At 56.8% G+C, this 20,777-nt stretch overlaps 1 protein-coding gene across 1 annotated transcript; it reads left to right on the top strand.

The window, feature by feature from the left end:
- The first annotated feature begins 1,403 nt into the window (after positions 1-1,403).
- TLX3 (T cell leukemia homeobox 3) lies at positions 1,404-4,268 on the top strand. Its single transcript, XM_068697997.1, has 3 exons — positions 1,404-2,089; positions 2,324-2,567; positions 3,277-4,268. The coding sequence occupies exons 1-3, from the start codon at positions 1,678-1,680 to the stop codon at positions 3,485-3,487; spliced, it is 867 nt and encodes a 288-aa protein (XP_068554098.1). The 5' UTR covers positions 1,404-1,677; the 3' UTR covers positions 3,488-4,268.
- Positions 4,269-20,777: the final 16,509 nt, after the last annotated feature.

Raw genomic sequence — 20,777 nt, 5'->3', positions numbered from 1 at the left:
CCAGAGTTCCCATTATGCAGATCAAGCTGCAATTTTCTCTAACAAAGCCTGCCCTGATTCAGGACCGGGTGTCACTTTATTTATTTATTTACCCTCCCCCGGGTTGCTTTTATTTTTGTCGCCCCCCCCCCCCCCCCCCCGCTCCCCTTCCCCGTGTCCCCCCCTCCTCTCTCCCCGCCGCCCCCCACCCGCAGCCGGGCTCTCCCCGTCGGCGCTGCCCGGCCGGAGGGGGGGGTCCCCGCGGGCTGCCCCCCGCCGCCCCCCGGCCCCGCACCATCTTGCCGGGCTCGGGGAAATCCGATTAGCGCCGCTCCGGGGCCGGGGGGGAGCCGCGGCGGCTGCTGCGGGCGGCCCCGAGCGGGGACGGCCCCGTCGGGCTGCCCAAGGCCGGGGATGGCCCGGGGCGGCCCCGGGGCACGGGAGGGGACGGGGGGGGGGCCCGGTAACGGCCGAGCTGAAGGACCGCAGGGCACGGGGAGCCCCCCCCCGACGGCCCCGACGGCCGCGGGCAGCGCCGCGCTCCGTGGGCGAGCGGCGGCGGCTCCGGGGCTCGGCTTCAACCGGGGCTGGGGGGGACACGAGGGGGCCCCCATAGCCTCCTACAGCCCCCCGTAGCCCCCCATAGCCCTCTAACCCATTGCCCCCCCGGGCCGTCGGGGCGGGGGCAGGGGCCGGGGGCCGCCCGCGCTCGGCGCTGCCGTAGGACTGGCTGGGCGCGCCGGGGTAATTGAATCCCGGGCTGTACAAACTAATAAACTGCCGCCTTGTCACCGCTCCTGCGAGCACGGGCTCGCCCTACCAGGTGCTGATCAAATACCATTACATTCTATTAAAAGGAAAATTCTATTCCCTGTTTTCATTTCCCTTTATAAGAGGGGAACTAAGTAAATGCGGCTGAGCGTTATTTAATTTTTAACGCCTTTAGTCCAATTTGGACGTCAGGGAGCGTCTGCAAACTCGCTTAGCGGCCGCCTCCCGCTCCGCCGCCGCCAATTAACCGGGGCCGGGGCCGCGCCGGGACCCCCCAAAAAAAATCCCCGGACCCGCTCCCCGCTGCCGTCGGGGCGGGCGCCGGGGCTCGATCGCCGCCGCCGGGGGCCGCGGGGCCGGGCGGGGCCGTGCCCGACGGGGCGGCCGGGGGGGCCCGGGGGGCTGCGGGGCGCTGCGGGGCGCTGCGGGGGGCTCCGTGCCCCGCGCTCCCCCCGCGGGCGCGCCCCGACGGCGGCCCCGCCCCCGCGCCCCGCCCCGCGCGCGCCCATTGTCCTCCCGCCCCGAGTGACGTCACCGCGGGTCCGGCGGTTCGGGGCGGGAGGGGGGGGGGGGGTGTGGGGGGGGCTCTCCCCCGGTGGCGGGGCGGCGGGAGCCAATGGGAGCGCAGAGGCCGGGCGGCGGCGGCCAATGGCGGCGGCGGGGGCGCACGCGGCGCGGGGCGCGCGGCGGCCCCGCGGAGATGCCGGGCGGGCTGGCGGGGCGGCGCGCGCTCCGCAAAGTTCCCGCGCGGCGCTCGGCGGGGCCGGCCGGGCCCGCGCTGCCGAGCGGTGCCGGGCGGTGCCGGGGCCGAGCCGGGCCGAGCCGGGCCCTACCGCGCTGTCCCGGGCCGCGCCGCGCCGGGCGGTGCCAGCGGCTCCTTTATAGCGGGCGCGGGCGGCGGCGGCGGGGCGGCGGCGCGGGAGGAGGATGGAGCCGGCGGCGGGCGCGCAGCCCCAGCCGCAGCCGCAGCACGAGCCCATCAGCTTCGGCATCGACCAGATCCTGAGCGGCGCCGAGCCCGACGCCGCTCCCCCGCCGCCGCCGCCGCCCCCCCGGGGCCCCGACGGCGCGGCCTTCCTGGGCGGGCGCGGCGGAGCGCCCTACCCGGCGCTGCCCGCGCCCTTCCCCGCCATCGCGGCGCCCTTCGAGGACTCGGGCTCGTACGGCGTCAACCTGAGCCTGGCCCCCGGAGGCGTGATCCGGGTGCCGGCGCACAGGCCCATCCCCGGGGCCGTGCCGCCGCCCATCCCCAGCGCCATCCCCGCCGTGCCCGGCCTGGGCGGCCTCAACTTCCCGTGGATGGAGAGCAGCCGCCGCTTCGTCAAGGACCGCTTCACGGGTAAGGCGGCGCCGGGCCGCGGCTAACGGAAAGAAAAAGGGGAAAAAAAAAAAAAAGAAATCGAAAAAATAAAAATTAAAACCGTAACAAAATAGCGGTGGCGGCGGGGGGAAGGAGCGGGCGGCGGCGCGGCCCCGGTCCCCCCCCCCCCGGCACGGAGCCGCCGTCGGGGGGCGGCGGGCGCGGGGCCGCCGTCGGGCCGGGGCCGACCCCTGTTGCTTCCCCCCCGGGCAGCGGCGGCGGCGCTGACGCCGTTCACGGTGACGCGGCGGATCGGGCACCCCTACCAGAACCGGACCCCGCCGAAGCGCAAGAAGCCGCGCACGTCCTTCTCCCGGGTGCAGATCTGCGAGCTGGAGAAGCGCTTCCACCGCCAGAAGTACCTGGCGTCGGCCGAGCGCGCCGCCCTCGCCAAGTCCCTCAAGATGACGGACGCCCAGGTGAAGACCTGGTTCCAGAACCGGCGCACCAAGTGGCGGTGAGTCCCGAGCCCCCGGGGCCGCCCCGTCGGGGCCCGGCACCGCCCGCAGCCCCGGCAGCGCCGCGGCCGCGCTGAGCCGGGCCGGGAGCCGGGAGCCGGGAGCTCGGCGTTGGGCTGCGGCTCCTCCTTCCCTTGGTTTTCCTTAGTTATTTTGGGTTGGGTTGGGGTTTTTTTTGTTGGGTTCGGTTTGGGATTTTTTTTCTTTATTTTTATTTTTTTGCTTTGGTTTGGGTCGTGTTTGTTTTGTTCGTTTGGTTTTTCTTTTTGGTTTGTGTTTGTTTGTTTTTTTTTTTTGGTTTGGTTGGTTGGTTTTGTTTGTTGTTGGTTTTTTAATTATTATTATTATTGTTATTATTTTCTTGTTTTATTTTATTATTTTATTTTTTTTTACATAACGTTCTATTCGGAAAGAACGAAAAAAATGAAGGAAGGGAACTACTGGGAAAATTCGGGGGAAGGATTGGAAAAATCGGGGGAAATATCGGGAAAACGAGGGGTTGCTCGGATGGGTTGTCCGGCAAACGGCTGATTTCGAAAAGGGCAGATATTCTGCAAAATGGGGGGGGGGTCGCCGCAGCTCGGGGGGCTCCGCCGCCCGCAGCGCCTCCGCCGGGGCCGCCCCGCTCCCGGTCCCGGTCCCGGTCCCTGTCCCGACGGTGCCGGTGCCCGTCCCCGGGGCGGCCGGGCTGAGCGTGTCCCCTGGCAGGCGGCAGACGGCGGAGGAGCGGGAGGCCGAGCGGCAGCAGGCGAGCCGGCTGATGCTGCAGCTGCAGCACGACGCCTTCCAGAAGTCCCTGAACGAGTCGATCCAGCCCGACCCGCTGTGCCTGCACAACTCGTCGCTGTTCGCCCTGCAGAACCTGCAGCCCTGGGAGGAGGAGAGCGCCAAGATCCCCCCGGTCACCTCCCTCGTCTGAGCCCCGGCCACCGCCGGGCACGCAGCGGACTCGCCCCCGCTCCCGGTCCCGGTCCCGGTCCCGGCACGAGCGGAGCCCCCGGGCCCGGCCCCGTTCCCGGGCCCAGCAGCAGGACCGGGCCCCCCGCGCCGCTTCCCCGGGGCCAAGGCGGCCGCGGCGGGGCCCCGCGCTCCGCTTGTATCTTCGTGTCGATGTTCCACTAGGAGGGGAGATAATGTCACTTTTTGTAAGAAGTGTTAATAATTTAATTTATTTATGCATCGAGATTTTGGGCACTATTAATATGGAATTATATAAAACCTCGATTATTTATATCGAAATCCGGACATAGGGATTTTGTGTTGGCTTTGGAACAAAAGGCTATTTTATTTTATTTTTTTTCCCGTTCTGAGGATAGTCTAAAGAAAAAAAAAACGCACCTACCTATCACTTAGCGGAGGGGACTAAGTGGAGCCGGTGATGACTCATTAGCTTAGGAAACCCTATTAAGCTGAAAAGCGGTAGCTTCCATCTGTCCCAGGTGAAGTTAATGTCAGCTGTAATTTATTCACCGTAGTAATAAGGGCTCCTTTCAGGCGACACACACACTTTATTTCGTCCTCACCTTCTCCTGCCGACGAGCTTAGCGCACCGAAACAGCACCCGCACCCTCTCCTTTCGCCACCGACTCTAGAGAAAGCGCCTTATGTTTCATAATAAAGAAGATTTGGGGTTGACACAGACCATGTATAATACTTTGTACTTGCCGAGACGTGTAAATAAACGTTTTCTTTAAAAACGCCTCTCCGCTCCCTGCGTGCCTCGGGGCGCCGCCGCCGCACCGGGACCGGGACGGGGACGGGGACGGGGACCGGGGCCGAGCCGGGCTGGAAACGGCGGGGCCGAGCCGGAGGTGAGCGGGCGGCGGAGCGGGGACGGCACCGGGCCGGTACCGGGAGGGCACCGGGGAGGGCACCGGGACCGGCACCCGCGGCTCCGGGCGGTGCCGGCGGCTTCGGGAGCCGCTGCCACGACCCCGCCGCCGGCCCGGGGGGCTGCGGCCGCTGCCTTTCGTTTCCCGCTTTTATTTTGCGTTTGGGTTATTCGGTATCGAAGGCCGGGCCGCTGGGGGGCTGCGGGGCCGGCCGGGGGCGGCGGGCGGCGGAGCGGGGCCGGGCGCCGCGAATGGGGCCGCCGGGGGTCGCCCGCTCCTGGGCTGGCCCCGACCCCCGGCAAGGGGCAGGGTCGGGGCTGGAGCCCGTCCCCGGGGTGGGGGGGGGGGGGGGGAAGCGGCACCGCATCTCCTGCCAGCGCCGCTCCCGGGGGCGATGGGGCTCGGGCTGCCCCTGCCGCAGGGGTTTGGGTTGGATTTGGGTTGGGTTTGGGTTGGTTTAGCCCGGGGGGGGGCTGCGGCGGTGCGAAGGCAGGGCCCGATCCTGCCCCCGGGGCTGTACCGAGGCTGCTCGGCCGGAGCCGTTCAGCACCCGGGGATGTGCGGGCTCAGCTGGGCAGCGGCGGCCGAGAGGAGGGGTCTGGCGGGGAACGGAGGATTAAAAATCAAAAATAATAATAACCAAAAAAAAAAAAAAAAAGCAACGAGGCGATCTGTCCCTGGCCACGGATTCTCGGGAATGCCGCTTGCCCGCAGCTTTTGGCCGTCCCCGTTGTTATCCCCGTCCCTGTTCCCATCCCTATCCCCGTCCCCGCCGCCGCCGTCGGGGCCGGGGCCGGGCAGCGCCAGGAACGGCAGCGGGCAGGGGGAGGCCGGGCCGGGGCCGGGCTGAGCTGCCCCGGGGCCGAGCCGAGCTCAGCACCACGGGAGGGGGCTGCAGTAAGCGGGGCCCCGCTTTCACGCCTGTTCCTTGTTGTGTTTGGTCGGTGCCCCCTGCCAGCTACAAACCGCCTGCGTGGTTTTTTTTATTTTTTTTTTTCAACGCCTCCTTATTCTTTAGCTGTCGGAGTACTCCGCGGCCCCACGCCGCTGTATTTTCCCGATTTCCCTGCATATTTTTTATTATTTTTTATTTGTTCCCTGCGCGTTGTCGGAGAGCTCAGCACCGCCTCGGTCGGCTCTGCGGCAGGCGCGGAGCTCGGCAAAGCCACCGAGCGCCGCCAGCCCCGGTGCTGCCAGCCCCGGCAGGGCTCCGCTCTCCTCCCCGGGACGTGCTGGGGGCACGACGGCAGGATCGGGCCTCGGGGGGGGGCCCAACTTTCCGAAGGACTTCAGAAACCGGTGGCTGCCGTTTCTGCCGTGCGAATAGCCCCGGCAGCAGGGTGCTGGCACGGGGAGCTGTGTGCTGGGGCTCGCCGTGGTGTCTTTGTTCCAGAGGAGAGGGTTTCGGGGTTCGGAGATGTGCAGAGCACAAGGGCCAGGCTGCAGCTCACATTCCCGGTGTGTGGGATGGGACGGCTCGGGGGCACTGATGTGGCCCTGCGAGGAAGGCGATGGAAGCGGGGAGAGCTCCAGCCCCTGCCTGGGCGATGTTCATGGGAGCGCCAGGGAAACGCCAGTGGGAACCACTACGCTGCATTTCCCTCCCCGTGGGTGACAGCAGCGATCCCTGGCAGCCCGGTTCGGGGGTGGCAGGGCTGCCCGACGCTCCCTGCTGTGCGTTTCGGGATGTCCATCAATGGGTGAAGCCAGCCACGGGGCGTGCGGGGACCTTTGGTGCTCCCAGCGTGAGCCTGTCCGTCCCTGGGGGTGCAGATGCCCGGGGAGCAGAAGGCTCCTTTTTGGGGTGGGCTGCTTGGCTGTGCTGACCCTGGTGGGAGTGCTGCCCACATGCTGCCCCCGGGCTGTGCGCGGTGCCTCGGACACCTCGATCCGGGCTGCTGTCTGCGGGCAGTGGTTTGACTTGCAGGTTCCTGACGCAGCCTGGTTTGCCCCCACCCTCCCACCCCTGCCAAATGCCCCCTTCCCTTCGTGGGAACCTCCTGCAGACACCCAGAGAAGGGGGAGAGGGAGCGAGGGCAGCAGCTCCGACAGCCGTACTGCGGCACGGCCGCTCTCCTACGGGCCCGGCTCACTCGGGGGGTGCATTTTGAGCAGAGGCTGCATGAGCCTTGTGAGAAAGACGTGGCCTGAGAGTGTTGGAGGGGCTACACACCCCCCTGAGCCGTTTTAATATGTTGATGTTTGATGCTGTTAGGAAACTGATAATTCTTAGCATGTGGATGATCTTTCCTAAGCAGCCTGAACGGCCGCGTCTCCGTGCGCGGGCACCCTGGGAGGCACAGGCTGCGTGCTTACCTTCCCTCCTCTCGGAGCTTCAAGCCTGGGAAAACTCCTGTTCAAACACATGGGGATGCAAAACGAGGGTGAGTGTTATTGAATTATCCATGGGACTTAACGCCGGGCAGATCGCTGTCTGAACTTGGCTTAATCAGGTGTGCAAGTGATTTTCTGAGTGGGGCCAAGCAGCTGAGTGCGTGAGTGCGCAGTGCAGGGCTCAGGGCAACCAGGGCCACGCGAAACACTCACCCCTTCCTCAGGGTCCCTCCTGACTTTCCAGCCAAAACCCAAAGCAGCCCCTTAGCACGCTCGCATGCACGGGCGCAACCCCTCTCGGTATAAAAATGGCTGCAGAATTTGCATCTCTCAGCATTATTTTGTGCCCAGGGTATTAGATGTTACGAAGTAATGCACGGTGATCAGATCTGCATAGGCAATCCTTTTCCTAAATGGCCCTTAAAATCAATGGGTTATTAGCTCTCCTTCTCCACTCTGTGATGAAAGCGCGGCCCTGGTAAACATGCAAACTGCACAATATTCAGAGCCTTGGTTTACGAAAGTGTTTCACTCAGCTAGGTCATAATTTAGCTTATTTATAGCTAACATAAATAATACCGAGATTTACACCTCCCTCTCACGGAGGAATTTTCCTTGAAGCGTGTATTTCTGCACTGCAACCATCACTACCACGGATGAGGAATAATTTGGGGGCTGTGGCTCATCTGGGTGAGCACCTGCTGCTGTAGCTGCTGCTCCCAAAGTGGTAGAAGTTGCTCGAGCCAACTGGAGCGGGGTGACAGCATTCTGCAGCTGGGCATTTTGGGGAGAAGGGGAACGTGCACCCTGTGCTGTGCTCTGCTGGGGGCGTTTCCCTTCATGCTGTGCTTCCCTTGCCCACTCTCTGGGGGCCACGAAGCTCTGAACTTTTCAGACTTGCAGCAGCGTTAAGGTTCGAGCAATAATGGCATTTGGATATCTTACTCCTATGAATTTTATTTGCAGCTACAAGGTAAAATACTCTCTTGAAGTCACTGTGGAAAGTAGGAGCTGGCTGCCTAAAGGCGCCTCTGTGCTGTGCATTCAGAGATGCCCACGTGTCCGTGGAGCTGAGGCACCCGGCAGCTTTCCTGTGCTCTCTGGGTGGCACAGGTGAAGGCTCCTGCACCTCTTCTGGAGCTGGGCACAATGTGCTGCCGTGCCCCATGCCATTCTTCAAAACACCTTGATTGATTACATTTTTTAAAGTGAAATCTGGCCCTGGACAGGGGACTCATGCAGCACATCTCCCGGTAGCATTTACAGAGCACCCGTGCAAGGATCGGCGTGCCTGCCGTGTGGACCTTGGTGGCCTCACTGAAGTTTTCAGCCAGAGCTGTGGAGTACCCAGCGCACTCCCGTGGACGAGGCTGTGGGATTGGGACCTTCACTGCAATTAGGTGGCTGCACTGCAGGGATCGGGGCCAGGTGGTTCTGTTCCCGTTTTATCCTGCTCTGCACAGCTGTGCCTGGCCAGCTGGAGAGCTGTGCCACGGCCCCAGGAGCTGCTCCTTCCTCCCCTAGCCCTGTTTGCCAGGGTTTGGGAGCAGGGAATGGGGAAGGGAATGGCATCTCCAGCTCCGTCACTAGCCTGAGCTGCTAGGACAAACCTCTGCATCTCTCGGTGATGCTGTTAGCAGGTAGGGGCATTCCTCTCCGTACTGGGATCAGTTTGCTTCAGGATTTAATCCAGGTTGGAAGCAAACACAGTACAAATGTGTGTGAGCCCCTGGCCCGATGCAGATCACCAGGCTCTGCAGGCATGGCAGCACCTGGTCTGTCATCTGTGCGCCTGACCACAGCTCCCCGTCCAGGTCAACCTGCACTTCGGTCTGTTTGTTGTATTAGGGGCACCAGGCACGGGTGCATTGTCGTAGTTTCGTCATCTTTCTGCTTTCGACTAAATAGCAGCTGGACGGAGTGGGTAAAATTCACGGTCATGTTTTGCCTACAATGTTACAAGGCTTCTGCAGGCTTTGGAAAATGGAAGGTCATCAACCCTTGCCAGGCTCCTTAGATGACTTAAGCTCGATGCCACAAGTGTTCCAGAATGCCCAAACGATCCCATTAATTTGGCATCCAGCATGTGCTGCATTATACATACTGACTTCCATTGGCACATGCCACATCCAATCCATTAGTTGTGCGCAAATGCACTTAAGTTTTTTATTGCTCTTAGTTTTGTGTCATCAGCAAAGAAAGGTAAAGTTGATCTTCATCTAAATCACTGACATGGATTATTGCAATTGATTACAACGAAGAAAGAGCTTTTCAAGTTTCAAAGTTATGTTGTCTTTTATTTCCCCAAGTAGTAATCTGCACTGTTTAAGTTATTGCACGAGAACTGTGTCTGTAAGAGCTGTCCATATTACGTTCCTTGTTCAGAACGTTTGTGTTAGGCTGTTGTGATTTTTTTTTTATTTTTTTTTTCCTCCCCAGCTCTGTACAGCATGCTGCTTTTATTCCTTGTTGTGGCAGAAATACACTAAACATTCCTTATTCAATTCAGTGACAGAAGGGAAAAAAAAAAAGAGCGATCTGTGTGCCTGCTGAAGCTCACGTATACTGGAAGTTGTGTTTTAACGTGTAAAGAAATTATCTGTGTTTGCAAAAATAGTCTTCTAATTGCAATTTAATCTGGCATTCATCACAGGCTTAGCTCCTGAGCTGGTGTTTTTAGGTGCCTTAGTATTTGATTGGGGAAAAAAATGATGAGGGGAGCCTGTGGCAAGTCCTTCCAAACATCCCTGCATGCTCGGGCGGTGTGTTGCAGGTAGTACTGAGGTGCCCAGCTCCTGCCACGGGGAGCTGGGTGCTGGTGGGTGGGTGGAGAGACCCCTTCTGGGGTGCACCTGCAGGAGTTTAAGCACCCAGAGCCTGGCCAAGCCTCTCCTCTGCTTTCTTTCCACTGGTTCGAGTCGCTTCCAAATTCCCCACCTGATGTAAGGGCAGCAGCTTCTTAAAATACGACAGTGAAACTTCACTTGAAAAACTAATTATTAGTTAATAAAGCTTGTGGTTTATGGACTGGAGTGGTAGGAAAGGCTGGCTGGAGCGCGGGGCTGTTAAACACAAAGGCTGCTGGAAGGGCTGAGATGTTTTAACAGGAGCCAGAGAGGGCCAGCTCCTCGTTCGGTGTAAATCAGCAGAGATCCATTAAGCTCAGTGGATCTCATCTACTTTACATCAGCTGAGGACATGACCCCGAGTACTTAATTGGTGGTATAATATAAAGACATTAGGCTCCCCTCCCTCGCTCGCCGGCGCGCGCCGCTCCCATTAATGGTAATGGAGCCGCCTGCGAGGGACCCCGCTGCGGGACGGCCCGGTCCCACCAGGGCGGGCACCCCACTGGGGAGGGGACAAAGCCCAGGGTTAATAATTAAAGCAGCCTGCAGGTCCTTCCCTTGGCCAGGAGGCAGAACGAGGGTGCCTGCACCGGGGCTTGGTGGTGCCAGGAGGGGATGTGGATGGGGATGTCCCCGCTGATGGGGGCAGCATCCCTTCCTTTCCACCCGGCATTGCTGCTGGTAGCGATGGCACAATCCATACCTGAGTTATTGTTTTCCTCCAAATTTGGAAAATGGGGAGTTTTGCCACAAGGGGAAGTGTTTCTAATGATTCCACTGCATCCAGACAAAGGCCATGCGGGAGCAGCAGCTCGGGGGCCTCTGCTCTGCAGCCCCTTGTGATCACTGCTTGCACCCCCGGCACCTCGGGGTGTCCGCAGGGCTGCTGCTGCCATGGGAGCTGGGTCCTCCAGCACTGGGACCCTGCTGGTAGCCCAGTGTGCTGTGGTTCTGGCACCCAAAAACAGGACAGGGGAGGTAAAGTCCTGCAGCCTGGTTCACAAGTTCTTTTCGCCCTGTGCTCCTGAACGAAGTCCTGCATGGCGGTGCTTCTGCTGGGAGTTCTTGGTGTTTTTCCTTCTCCATGTGGCGCTTGTGTCTACTGCAAGTGTCCCATTTCCATGTGGCCTCTGCTGCTGCCTGCAGCCCCTGCCACCCTCAGGTCACAGCCAGAGCCTTTCTGCTCCCCAGCAGTTCCTCAGCCCTCATTTTCGGGCAGCCCCTTGGTGGTCGCTGGGCGCTTTGCTCCTGGTGCCGCCGTTTTCTCTCCAAATGGAGCAAAGTCCTCCCGCAGCCCATCCCTGTAGTGCTAGAGCGGTGTCTTGGTGCTGCTCTAACCCTTTTTGTGGGGTTGCAGAAGGAAGCAGGATTTTGCCTCTTGCCCAAAGAGGCCGGGACGGGTAATTGATTCTGAAAGCAGTTTGCACAGTTGGGGACCCGGTTGCTGAGGCTGCCGCCTTGCACTGGGGAGCTCTGTGGTTTCGGCGCTCCAGCGGAGCAGCTGTTGTGCATGGCACCGACGCCAGCTTGCCAGGAGCTGCGGAGGTTCCTGTGTCCTCAGGGTGTTCACCAGGAATGCTTTGAACTTGAATTTGACCCCCTTGGTCAGCAGGAGGCCAACAGGGAGCGTGGGGGTGGTGGGCGAGGAGGCTTTTCTGTGCCTGGCTTGGCACGTCAGGGTTAGGACTTTCACCTTGAAATGCCGAATTAGAGCCATCAAACCTGGTGCCTATGTACTCTGTGTGGCAAGAGATCACGCCTGAGAGCCCAAGCAGGAAAAACACCTTTGCCTCCCTTCCCAGGCTGAAATATTTGGGGGTGTGTGGAATGAGTGAAGGGTTCAGGAAAAAAACATGCACAGGACCTGTTTGGAGAGCTGCAGGATGGTCCTTCGCTGAGCTTACCAAGTGTAGAAATTGTGGGGTTTTAGATTTTGTTTTGTTTGTTTTTCCCCTGCCTTGTCATGCTGTGGCTTTCCAACATCAATCTACGGAGTTGCCCTTCTCCATTTATACCTTGGCTGAGTGCTTAGAGGGGAAAGGATACGGTTCTGCTGTACAGGGGCTGGAGCTAAACCACTATGCTCTTCTTGTTTTCTTCCCCCGCTACCAGATGGGGCAGGGAAAATACAGCAGCCTGTGCCCTTCCTCATGTCAGGGCTGCGTTTCAAACATTGCAGATGTGGTTGTCTAAACAGCTCTTTAGGTGAAGCTTCCAGCCTTCCCTGTGTGATCCACTCCTAAATCGCTCCCAGTGAAAAGCAGCTCCTGTCTGACCTAAGCCTCCTGTTCAAAATTCATGAGGACAGCCACCATTTCCCTGTGCGCTCTGCCAGGTGCTCTCGCACATCTGAGAAGACAGATGTCTTCTCTTCTTCCCACTACCCAAAGCAGGGTTTTGGAGCCTTTCATCTGGGTGTGAGATGTGGTCCTGCATCTCAAGCGGCACGTCCACGAGTGGAGAATAAACCTGGGGACTCTGGGTGGATGCACGCAGCGTAAATTGCTTTTTGCCACTTTGAATAGGGAAAAATATTGAACCTGCCTTTTTTTTTGTCCACCTCAGTTTGCTGCTATCTCCTTGCCCACTCCTGGTGCTGCTCTGTGGCTTTTCTGCCCAAACTGAATGCCTCTGGGAGCCTCTGCCCCATGTGTGGGGGTGAGCTGGTGAGGGAGCGCTGGGTGCGTGGCACAAGCAAGAAATGCAAGGTGGGATCAGCAGGAGGAGACCTCCCAGAGCACTGATGGAAAATGCATCTTTGCGATTGCAACCCTAGCGTAGCAGGGCTGGGCATGAGCAAGCAGCCGGGTATCACCTGAGGAACTCAAATAATTTGGGGTGAGGCCATGCAGAGGGGCAGGAAGGGGAAACTCCTGTGCGCAGTGCCCTGGGGGTCGCATCCGGATGACAAGTGCTGTGACAGCAATGTGGTGAAGCCCCCGAGCCAGCGAGCAAGCCAGAAGGCAGCAAACACACCCAGACATGGTACGAGCCACTGACAAACCCTGCAGAGCAGGGAAAGCTGCGTTACACGAGTGGCAGGGGGAAAGGAGAGAAGCCACGTGCGAGGAAGCTGTGGCAACCCCCCCATGAGAGGATGCTCCAAAAAAAAAATAACAAAAAGGCCCCGGCAGCGGCTCGCAGCCAGCCGCTGGAGCACACCCGGGCAGCGCATGGCACGGCACTGGCTGCCCGGCCGACATCTGCGCTCGGTGACGATGGCGCGGGCTGACAGGCCCGGCGGGGCGGCGGCTGGGGAGGCCGCCCGCGCTGCCACCTGCTCGGCCGCCTGCGTGCCCGGGGCCCCTCGTGCTCCCCGTGGCCCCAGGGGAGGGCTGGCCATGGGCAGCCCCCAGGTAGGGCTTTCGTGGTGTGGTTGGTTACAGAGAAATGCATTTTTATTTTTTTTTTTTCCCATTCATTTTTTAGTGAATAAATCTGTTTTGAGGCGATTTCTGTGCCCCGGCTGGAGCGTAGGCTGAACCGCGCATGGAAATAGATGAGGACAAAGTGAAGCAGCCAAGCCAAGTCCCACACCTGTAACTCTTCCTGAGCCCACCAGGCAGGGGGAGAGCTCAGCTGCTCCCAGCTCTTGGCTCGTGCCGCCCGCATGTTGTTAGTGCACAGCGGGGGCCGAGCCGAGCGGGCGCAGCTTCTGCCAGGAGGCGAGCGCACGCGGGGCCATCGAGGCGGCGCAGGACACGGCCCCGCTCGGCACTCGAGCAGTGGCCAGGGCTGGGGTAGAGGCCAAAGCCAGCTCGGGCAAGCCACCCCCAGTCCTGCAGTGGCTCGGGGGGAGCCCACATGGAAAGATTTCCTCCTGCCCAGTGCCAGCGGTGAGTGCGGGGCCTGCGCTGGGGTGGCACGAGGAGCGCGCTGCGGCCTGCGCTTGCTGCACGAGTGTTTCCTGGGCTCTGCGATACTGCTCTAGGCTGGGACGGAGCCTTCGCAGAGCTCTTCTGATTTACTGAAAATCTGGCTCGTGGGGACAATTTAACAATCCCGCTCATTGCCAAATGCTTCGGCGCACGTTTTTTGTTTGGAGTTTTAATCTTCATAACTGCACGCGTTTAGTTTTCCTGATGGCATGTACGAAGGCTTGTCTAGACTGACAGACGAGTGTGTGCAGCCCGTGACGGGCAGCAGGGGCTCGGATGGAGCTGAGATCCAGCTCTGCTTTCTGGCTGAGCGGGCTCGTGCCCTGCATCCTCTTGCACACCTTGGCTGGGTGCTGGAGGGGCTGCCCTGGGGCTGCCCGCCTGCAGGTGCAGCTGGAGCTGGACATATCACTGCTGGGAGTGCACAGACACTGCAGGTTTGCTTCGGTTCTGGGAAGCTTTTCCCGGCTTGTGGAGCACAGCACTGGAGTTCTCCGGGTAAAGCTGCATGGCCAGGTTTCCCCAGATCTCTGCTAGAAGTTGTTCTGGGACCGCCCCGCAGTGTCTGAGGATGTCCACTTGGAATCACAGTAAGATTTACATGAGTGCTTGAAAAAAATCACCCTAAGATTTTTAGAGATTTGCTTTCTGTTAAGAAGAGTAAATTAAAAAATAGTTGTTCCATGACAAGTTTGTCCTAATTCAGTGTCTAATAGCACAGACAATGCCTTCCTCCTGAATAAACCCTGATTTGAGCTGAGATCTGTCATTTAACAAGCAATCGAGTCTTGAATGGAACATTCCTCGTGCTGGAGAAGCGATTCTCAGCTGAAGTGCCAAATCACAGTCAGGGTAAAAATAGATCTCTTGCTCCCATTTTTGTTGCCTGATTTTTGCGTAATTTTTGCTTCCAGCCATTGGAATTGGTGGCACACTTGTTTGCTCGATGTGGTTTTGTTTGTGTTTTGGATTCCCGCGTCGGAAGCTGCGATTTGCTTCACCTCTGGGTTTTCCCTTTGTTCAGCTTAGCCAGGAGAAGCGCTGGCATTGCTGCCTCTGCCTCCACTCCACGAGGTGGCCGTCCCTCTGGTGCTGGGCTCCACTGGAGGCTGTGCTGAGGTCCCGGAGAGGAGGCCGCGCTCACGAGTCAGTGTGACGCCGCCTCCCTCCTTACACACTTTGTTGCGCAGCATCGGTGTCCGCGTCGAGGCTCTGATTTTTAGTGGTTGAATTAATCTTCCCGACATCGACACGAAATCAGCAGCCATCTGGTACCAGCACGGCTCGAATTTGTTTCCCCAGGAAATAACGCGAGCAACCTTGCTCGTTTTTGTCTGAGGGCTGGTGCGTGACCGCACCACGCTGCAGAAATTGCTGGGGGGCCAAGCGCGGGGTGAGGCTGACAGAGCGTGGAGGAGCTGGGTGGGCAGCATAGGGTAAAGGCTGTTGTTAGGTTTTGCTTGTGCTAAAGTGGCCAGGAGCAAAATAATTAAAATATAGACAAAAATACAGTCATTTCTCCCAAGCTACAGAGCAAGCACCCAGGTGTCTGTGTGCCCAAAGAGCATGAAAATGCATTGGTGTGAGGGGTGCAGCTCCAAGAGGCATGATGTGAGGTCCCTGCCTGTAGGAAGGAGGCAGTGCTGGTGGAGGAACTGCTGTGATCCTTGGCTGGCTTGTCAGTGGCGAGAAGTCAGCAAGGAAAAGCCGTGTTCCTCTGGTGGCTGCCTGGATTTACAGCCCCCGCTCGGAAACGCTGCGACGTTCCCCAGTAAATAGGGATCTACGAGCCAGGCTCTCTCTCTCTCTCTCTCCTCTTTCTCCTCTGATCCACTTTTCCCAAATATGTAAACTCTGAAGGAGCTTTATTCTTCTTAAATGATCATTCAATTGTCCTCGGACTGTATCTTTGGGTAAATTTATTGCTGGCTATTTAAAAAAAAAAAAAAAAAAAAGGAAAAACAAAAACAAAAAAACTGAAATGCATTTTGCATATTAACACGTAACTCTTGTTCCTGTCTGCTCAGTTTGGAAATGGTTGGATTGCTTTTATAAAGAAAAAAATGGCTAATAAAATTGGCCTGAGCACTGTTGCTTTGCAATTCTTATGAACAGTAAAGTGCTACTTACAGTCATTGATGTTAAAAGCTATTTCTAAATTATGGTGCCATTTATTATCTCTAGTGTCCAAAGTAAGTTTAAATGATGCTTATAATTCATGTTTTACCAAATTTCCTTTTCCCCCCGAGGATACCTCTGATTAACTTATGCACATTTAAGCGCTTTTTAAATTCTTCTTTTATTGCCATTATGCTCTGAAAATCTCAGCGATTCTCAAAAATGGGTAATAAACTTGAGATAAAATGCTGCAGTTTTAGATCAATGCTGACATATCACAGTGGTGATTTCTTCAGAGCTAAAGTGATAATGCTTCATATTTACAGAATATATACTAGGTTATTACTACAGTATTACCATTTTGTTCTAAGATGAAATGAGTAATTTACCAATTTATTAAACAGTTACATTTAAGTATTGCTTAGGACATTACCACACCAATCTGTTTACTTAGCTTGAAGAGTTACCATTAAGAAACCCTGTTTATTTAGGTAAAATTTGTAATGATCGTGCCCTCCATTAAGAAACTTATTTTTCTGCAAGCCTAATTGCCTGGAAATGAGTTTCTCCTTATTTACTATGGTGCATTCTGCTAAGCCAGCTAAAAATGTCACCCTCGCAAGAAGTGCTGGAGAAATTAATAATACATATATGGAACAGTTTTAATTAGTATAATACCAAACGTTAATAAAAGATTTATGATCCGGTTAAAAGTTCTAACGATCACAACAGGAAGAGGTCTGAAACGCAGCAGCAGCAATCTGTTAAAAATAAACAAATGCTGCCAAACTCCCCAGGTCTGGGCTGGAGGGGATATTGTTTGGGTTTGGTTTGGTTTGGTTTTTCCTGTCCCTGTGCTTATGTGAGTCCAGGCTCAGTCACCTGCGAGGCCAAGCCCTGACCCCACAGGAACCCAAGTAAATCCGGCGTGGCAACACCCGGGGGGTCCCAGCAGAGGACGAGGGGGCTGGACGAGGAAAAGGCTGCACCTAATTCACTCTGGGCAGCCACAGCTGGCCTGAGGTGGGTCTAGCAGGAACTCAGCACTTCTGGGCCAAACCCTTCAGCCCAGCCCTAGAAGTGCACATCCCGAGGAGCTCGGGAGGTGCAGGATGGAGGCAGAACCCATCCGGCTGTGCCAAAGGCAGAAGTAACGAGCAGCAGCTGAATTTCCAGAGGTTTATCCCCCTCGATGGGTGGCTCTCAGCTGGCGTGAAGCCCTCGCTCTCCAGAGGAGCTCCCCACACAGCATCTCTGGTCACAGACAGCCCAGCTCGGCCCCCGTTAGCAGAGGGAATGGCCTCTGCTGAAGGCCTGCAGGGAGGATGGCCAGGCCTGAGGTCCTCATGGGGCCGGGTGACTCCAGCTGAGGAATAAGGCGTTGGGAGGAGCGGCCCTCAGCTGCCTGCTGCGGCCAGGTGGGCTCTGAGGGGGGAGAAGAGGTGGCTGGGTGACATGGAGGGACACCAGTCACTGCTTTGAGTGGCTTCAGCCAGAGGAGGTGATTTAAGATCCCGTCTTAAACTCCCCAGAGCGCACCTTGGCTGGGAGTCTCACTGGGGTCTTCAAGGCAAAGTGGTGTTGGAAGCATTAGCTCTGAAAGTTGGCTCTCGAGCCATCCTCAGTGCCATTAGAGGAGGCAGAACTGCAAGCTGCTTCCCAGCTTTATTTCTTTAGACCAACATTGCTCTGCATCGAACTCATTACATCCGGGAGAATAAGCAGTAAATAGCAGTAAATGCTCTGCTTTCACCCAGAAGTGCCGTCCTTCCTGGGAGTGCCACCAGCCATGCGTATCATGGGCTTGGATCCGGGGTCTGCGGGCATGAGCAAGCACTGGTTTTGGTTTTGTTTGTTTTCTCCTCAAATGCTGCCTGGATTTGGCCTCCAGCAGTACTGCCAGGAGTGAGCTTCTCTCTGCTGCGATGGTTTGGGGATATCTGAAGGCCTTGTGAGAGGCCAGCCTTGCCCTGCTTCCCGCTCAAGGTGCTCAAGGGCAGCTTGCACGTGCTGGCTCCTGCTCCCTCTGCCTGTCCAAGGGGAGCAAGGGGACGTGGCATTGCCTCATGCCGGTAACCGAGCCCCTGGGGTAGGAACTGGCATCCCCAGGAGGGTGCCCAAGGAGGGGCCAGAAGCATAACTACGACTCGGGGGCAGAGAGGAGCTGGGGACGGGCTTCCCCAGTGGGTTCGCTCCAGCCAAAGGCTGGCTGCTGTGGGGAGAACATGTAGGATGTGCAGGATGAAGCTCTCGCTGGTGGGGCCGGGCTTCTCTCATGTGCTGGCTGGGTCAGCGCCCCTCCTGTAAGGTCTGTTCCTGTTATCGAGAGGGCAACAGGCAAGCACTGGCTGCTTTCCACTTTGACGTTTATGCAGAGGGTGTCTTCTGCATGGAACAAGTAATTGATGGGAAAGCTTCTGTCCGTGATAGCAGTGGATGCTCCATGAGTAGTTTGGCAGCAGCGGGTGGAGTCCGATGCATCAGAGCAGGAGCACTGCCCCATCCCCTCCTGCTAGGGAGCTGGCAGGGTGCAGCAGGAGCTTGGGCTCCTTGTCTTCTTCAGTGGTAGAGCCAAAAGTGGACGTAGGAGCTGTGCTGGGGCCTGTCTCCTTTTCTAAGCTCCTCTTAGGGCTGTGTTGGGAGCAGCTTGAAGCAGGGGCACAAGCTGAGCCTCCTGGCACCGCTGCCCAGGGTCATACTCACTCTGTGCTGGAGAGCAAATGAATGTCAGAGATTTCCTCAATTGTCTGTGAAATTATCTGAGATTTTATTCATCCCTAAACTTCGCGATGTGACTTTCCTTATTTGTTCCTTCCAAGGCCAGAAAAGGAAACACCATATTTATTCTTGCTAATGTAGCTATATTGATTAAGTCATAAAGCACATATAAATACATATTGACTCATATTACATTAAAGTATCTATCATTTACTACTTGCTCCTCAATAATACTACAGTTATGTTAAAAAAAAAATAAAAGACACAATGCATTAAAATTGGTATTACCTCAAGGAAAATAGGACCTGCCATCATTATTCATATTAGGTTTTGGCAAATGAAAGTTTTAAAAAGGATGCAAGTATTAAAAATGGAAAACCACCTCCCACCTCCCCCAGCAGACAGCAGGTATTTCTGGCTGGAGCAGTCCTGTCCTCTGCTGGCTTCAGCAAAACTTGGGGTGTGTTGGGTGGCTTTCTCATGGGTGATGTCCTGATGGATGAGGGGGCTCTGTGCAGCCCTCCGCCTGCCTCTAAGGTCTCTTGAGTGCCAAAATTTGTGCAGGTTTCAGGCTTGGTTGCTGCTGGTGGTGAATTTCCTTGCCACAACAGCATTCCCGGGTGGTAGTTGGGCACCCGATGGTGTCCCTGCAAGGCTACCAGGGTCTTGGAGGTCTGCAGTGGAGGTGGGCACACAGTGAGGGCTTCCAGCAGTCCCTGGGACTGGCTCTTAAACGCAGTGAGAATTTGGGGCATCGCCACCTCGCTCTGGCAACCCTGATACTGCTGCACAGGTGTGAGGATTTCCAGCAGGTTTGAGGCACTCCTTGGTCCTCGCCGGGTTTTGGCTTCGCACGGTGCGGGAGCCTGTGTGTGTCCACGCTGCCTTGGTGCAGGCGGTGCTAAATCAATAACGCCAGAGGAGGAATTTTTTAATACTTAAATTTCTCTTTTGCAGAACGCACTTAGGCTTTTCCACGCAAAGAAAAAATGCAGCAAAATGCTGTGCACATGGCTATTTTATGCTTCTGCTTGTCTTTGCTTCTCTTTATAATTAGCCTAATGTGATATCTGATCCCTGCTCTTTTTAGTGTTTGTGTGCCAGTCTGACAGGACTAGCGCTGTTATTTCTTAGATAAGCTAATCACTTCTTAATGACTGGACAAGGTATCTTTATTTAACTGCATAAAGAGATTTAACTTTTCCCGTTAAGATATGCCCGCTGGTTTGTGTTTTGTTAATGACACGCAACGTTTGTGTAAAGCTCGTGTGGTGCACGTGTGCAGGCAGGCCTGGGCTGCTGCTGTTGGGAAAGCCGTGAAAGGGGCTGGGACAGGAGGAACTCGTTCGCTATTAATCAGAATTTATTAAGGAAGCCCTTTGTGAGCCCGGCTGGCTGCTGCTGCTGCTGCTTCAAAGCCCGGCGCGTGGCCACGAGGCTGATCCTGCAGAAACCCAGCACCGCCCTCACCCTCGTGGCACAGCACCTACGGCAGGGTTTGTTGCAAAATTATTCTAAGGGCTTGTTTTCATGATAAATGCATCCCTAAAATCTGCAAGCACAAAGAGCGGAGCTTATTTAAGTCCAACGTGAGCAGCAGCCCGCTGTTCCCCCTCCTGCAGCCCCATGAGCCTGCAGCCTTCGGGAGGAGCTGGCAGCTGGGCTGCGTGGATCCGTCAGCGCCTGGTGCATGTGTGCTCACAAGGTTTGGGTGCTGCCATGAGCTCTCAGTGGTGCTCCAAGGCTTGCTTTCCCCAGCATCACCTGGACTAATGTTTTTGGAAGGAAGCACCAACACCAGGCTCTTCTGACCCCAGTCCAAAGCTTCTGGCACCTCTCAGGGCTGGGGCAAAGGCCAGACCCCTGAGAGCATCTCACGCTGCTCCGCCCAAGCTGGGGGCAGCTAAAATCCTGCTCTTGGTTTTATTTTATTTTATAAAGTTTTGTCCCTAACATTTATGAGTACCTTAAAGTGTTAGTTTGGCAGGGAGTCTGTATTCCTTGCTGACAAGAAAAGGGCCAGGCCGGTCCTTAGGGTTTTAATTTTACTGGCTGACTCTAATGTCAGTCTTATCAATGATATCTTTTCTTTCCCAGTAGCATGTTCTAATAAGAAACTAAATCACGAAGACAAAAAGCTTCTGGCATCTCCATCTCGTTGGCTCCTACCTCCATCTATGGCATGTTTACAAGAAAACATTTATCGCTGGAGCGCTTGCTGGCAATAAGGGAGGAGATGAGAGCAACAGCTTTTAAGCGGCGGCCTCCACGCTCAGCCATGGGAGGAAACCCAGGGTAGCCCCCAAAATTACTGCCTGGCCACAGTGAGCTCGGAGCGAGGCTGAGAGGCAGAGCAGTGGGTCGCCTTGGAGGAGTTGGGCTCGCTGGCAGTGAGTTTACAAGTGGTTTGTGCAAGGACGGAGCAGAAAGGAGTGTGCTTGTGAGCCTTGCAAGGGCATCGCGCCCACAGCAGCGTGGGT

This window comes from Anas acuta, chromosome 14 (assembly GCF_963932015.1).
Source record: "Anas acuta chromosome 14, bAnaAcu1.1, whole genome shotgun sequence".
Lineage (NCBI taxonomy): Eukaryota > Metazoa > Chordata > Aves > Anseriformes > Anatidae > Anas > Anas acuta.
This window is presented reverse-complemented; position numbering and strand designations above follow the sequence as displayed.

Bases quoted from the DNA above. Each gene is read 5' to 3' on its own strand.
- TLX3 (XM_068697997.1), top strand. From the start codon at position 1,678: ATGGAGCCGGCGGCGGGCGCGCAGCCCCAGCCGCAGCCGCAGCACGAG. The intron at 2,090-2,323 runs GTAAGGCGGCGC...CCCCCCGGGCAG, and splicing joins CGTCAAGGACCGCTTCACGG to CGGCGGCGGCGCTGACGCCG. The intron at 2,568-3,276 runs GTGAGTCCCGAG...GTCCCCTGGCAG, and splicing joins AACCGGCGCACCAAGTGGCG to GCGGCAGACGGCGGAGGAGC.